General features: G+C 40.6%; 1 protein-coding gene across 1 annotated transcript in view; it reads left to right on the forward strand.

Moving 5' to 3' along the window:
• Positions 1–2465, forward strand: part of limk1a (LIM domain kinase 1a) — a 60797-nt gene that overhangs the window by 53149 nt on the left and 5183 nt on the right. The window contains exons 12-14 of the mRNA XM_016485606.1: positions 1008–1073; positions 1799–1967; positions 2328–2383. Of these exons, the coding sequence (XP_016341092.1) occupies positions 1008–1073; positions 1799–1967; positions 2328–2383 (291 nt within the window). The remainder of the gene's footprint in view (positions 1–1007; positions 1074–1798; positions 1968–2327; positions 2384–2465) is intronic.

The raw sequence follows: 2465 nt of genomic DNA on the forward strand, positions 1-2465 counted from the left end.
CATACTTCCGGCATCCCTGCCAGCGCTTGCTTCACTCCTAGAAGCTGACGCCGGTTTCACCGCACGTGCTTTTATGCTTTCTGGTCGCTACGTCACCCTGCCCGTGACGCCTCCCCATCCATTGGACTGATTACACATGTGATTCAAAGCGTGGTCACGCTGGAGGCGTTCCCGTAGCGTTTCGACGCAGCATCTCGTTCCCTTCGGGGAACCGTGGTTACATACGTAACCTGGAGACGTTTCTAGTCGTGTCCTCTTTTGGACGGCCAAACATAGTTTCGCTTTCACAACGAAACACACAGCGCCTTCACGATATGGCGGCGGCGGCAACAACAATACTACAGCGAGAATAAAAGTTACGCTTCTTTCTTTGCGTGAACATTTGGGCGGCGTTATGCAAATCTTCCCACATCGTGACGCCTTCTTTCTTTGCGTGAACATTTGGGCGGCATTATGCTAATATTTCCACATAGTGACGTAGTCATGTGGGGGCGTGTTAGAACGAGCCATTTTAGGTAGGTGTGGTTGACTCTTAACTTTTTTTATAAAGAATATCTCTTTGGATTGGAGACTTTAGTCTTTGCAACTTTACAGATCTTCTTTATGCACCAAGAGCTTGTAACACTTCAAAGAGAAAGGAAAAATTGAAATCACATCACATGACCCCTTTAAAACATTAGCATGCTTAGAAAAACAAACTGAGCAAAAAAAATGGATTTTGACTTCAAAACTGAAATAAACTATAAATTACCACATATTAATTTTAGTTTTAGTTTACAATACACAATGTATTATAAAATGCTAAAAACATACAAAAACCAAAAAACAATGAAAAAACTTTGATTAAAACAATTATGAAAAACAAAATACATTCAAATAAAAAATTTGAAACAAACAAAAAAATCACTGTGGTGAATGTTGTCGGTACCTGAATGAAATGTGATCTGCAGATGGCAGTATTTTCTCATCAGTGATAATAAAGCAGTTTCTGTCATTCTGTGCCTCAGACGTACCTGCACTCCATGAACATCATCCACCGAGACCTCAACTCACACAACTGCCTGGTCAGAGAGGTCAGTGTGTGAGTGAGAGTGAGAGTGAGAGTGAGAGTGTGAGTGTGAGTGTGAGTGTGAGTGTGAGGGTGTGTGTGTGTGTGTGTGTGTGTGTGTGTGTGAGTGTGAGTGAGAGAGTGTGTGTGTGTGTGTGTGAGTGTGAGGGTGAGGGTGTGAGTGAGAGTGTGTGTGAGTGAGTGAGTGAGTGAGTGAGTGAGTGAGTGAGTGAGTATGTGTGTGTGTGTGTGTGTGAGTGTGTGTTGGGTTTTATTTGGTTTCTTCAGTTTATTTATTTTCGTTTCGTTTTGTTGTTTTTTTACGTTATGTTTTGCGTTGCTTTGTTTTGTGTTTTTGTCTGTTGTGTTTTGTTTTGTTTTCTTGTTTTGTTGTGTTTTGTGTTGTATTGAAGGTTTTCTGAAGCTGCTGCGTCTGTTCTCAGCATCACATTTTTGTTTTTATGTTGAGAACGTTTATTTAGACGGCATATATAGGCACCTCTTGTGTAATTTTGAAATCATCATCATCATGATCTATCAGATGTGTTCGTCTCAGTTATTCTCTGTTAGTGTGAGTGTTTGATAATACACATTAGAGCTCTGTATTAACACAGTCACCGGAGTGTGGCAATCACATTTAGCTGAAGAGTTAAACATTAAAGCCAGTTCTCTCAGTTCCTGTGCTCTGCTTTTATAGATCACTGTAGTTTTAGTCAGTGTGTTGATTGTTGATTTTCCTGCTCTTGACAGAATAACAGTGTTGTTGTGGCGGATTTCGGACTGTCCCGACTCATGGTGGAGGACAAGAATCAGGACAAGCTGTCCTCAGGACAGATCCCAGGCGTGAGGAAACCCGACAGGAGAAAGAGATACACCGTGGTGGGAAACCCGTACTGGATGGCTCCCGAAATGATTCACGGTCAGAGACGACAGGTTTTATCATCCGTCTGTCATTAACGTATTATTCTCTGTGTTAATCATAATGTTCTTACAGAGAGCTCTTGCATCTTGTGCTGTTTTAGGATGACCCATATTTCAGAGATTTATTAAAAGTGCCAAGTTCTTAGAAATCATGTTTGTCTCCTAAATGTAAAAAAGTAATTGAATACTTTATTTACACCTTGAATGTGAGTGCACACATCATTATTTAAAAAAAAAAAGGTTTCAAACATGTTTTTTATTTTATTTATTCTGTTTGATGAACCTGAACTTGTAGGTTAATAGATGCAAACAAAAAAATTTTTTAACTGTCAATGCTGTTTCTCCATCTGCTCCTCAGGGAAGAGCTATGATGAGAAGGTGGACATCTTCTCGTTTGGCATCATGCTGTGTGAGGTGAGTGTGTGTATGTGTATGTGTATGTGTGTGTGTGTGTGTGTGTGTCTGTGAGTGTGTGTGTGTGTGTGTGTGAGTGCGT

Source organism: Sinocyclocheilus anshuiensis, unplaced genomic scaffold (genome assembly GCF_001515605.1).
Source record: "Sinocyclocheilus anshuiensis isolate Anshui unplaced genomic scaffold, SAMN03320099.WGS_v1.1 scaffold501, whole genome shotgun sequence".
Lineage (NCBI taxonomy): Eukaryota > Metazoa > Chordata > Actinopteri > Cypriniformes > Cyprinidae > Sinocyclocheilus > Sinocyclocheilus anshuiensis.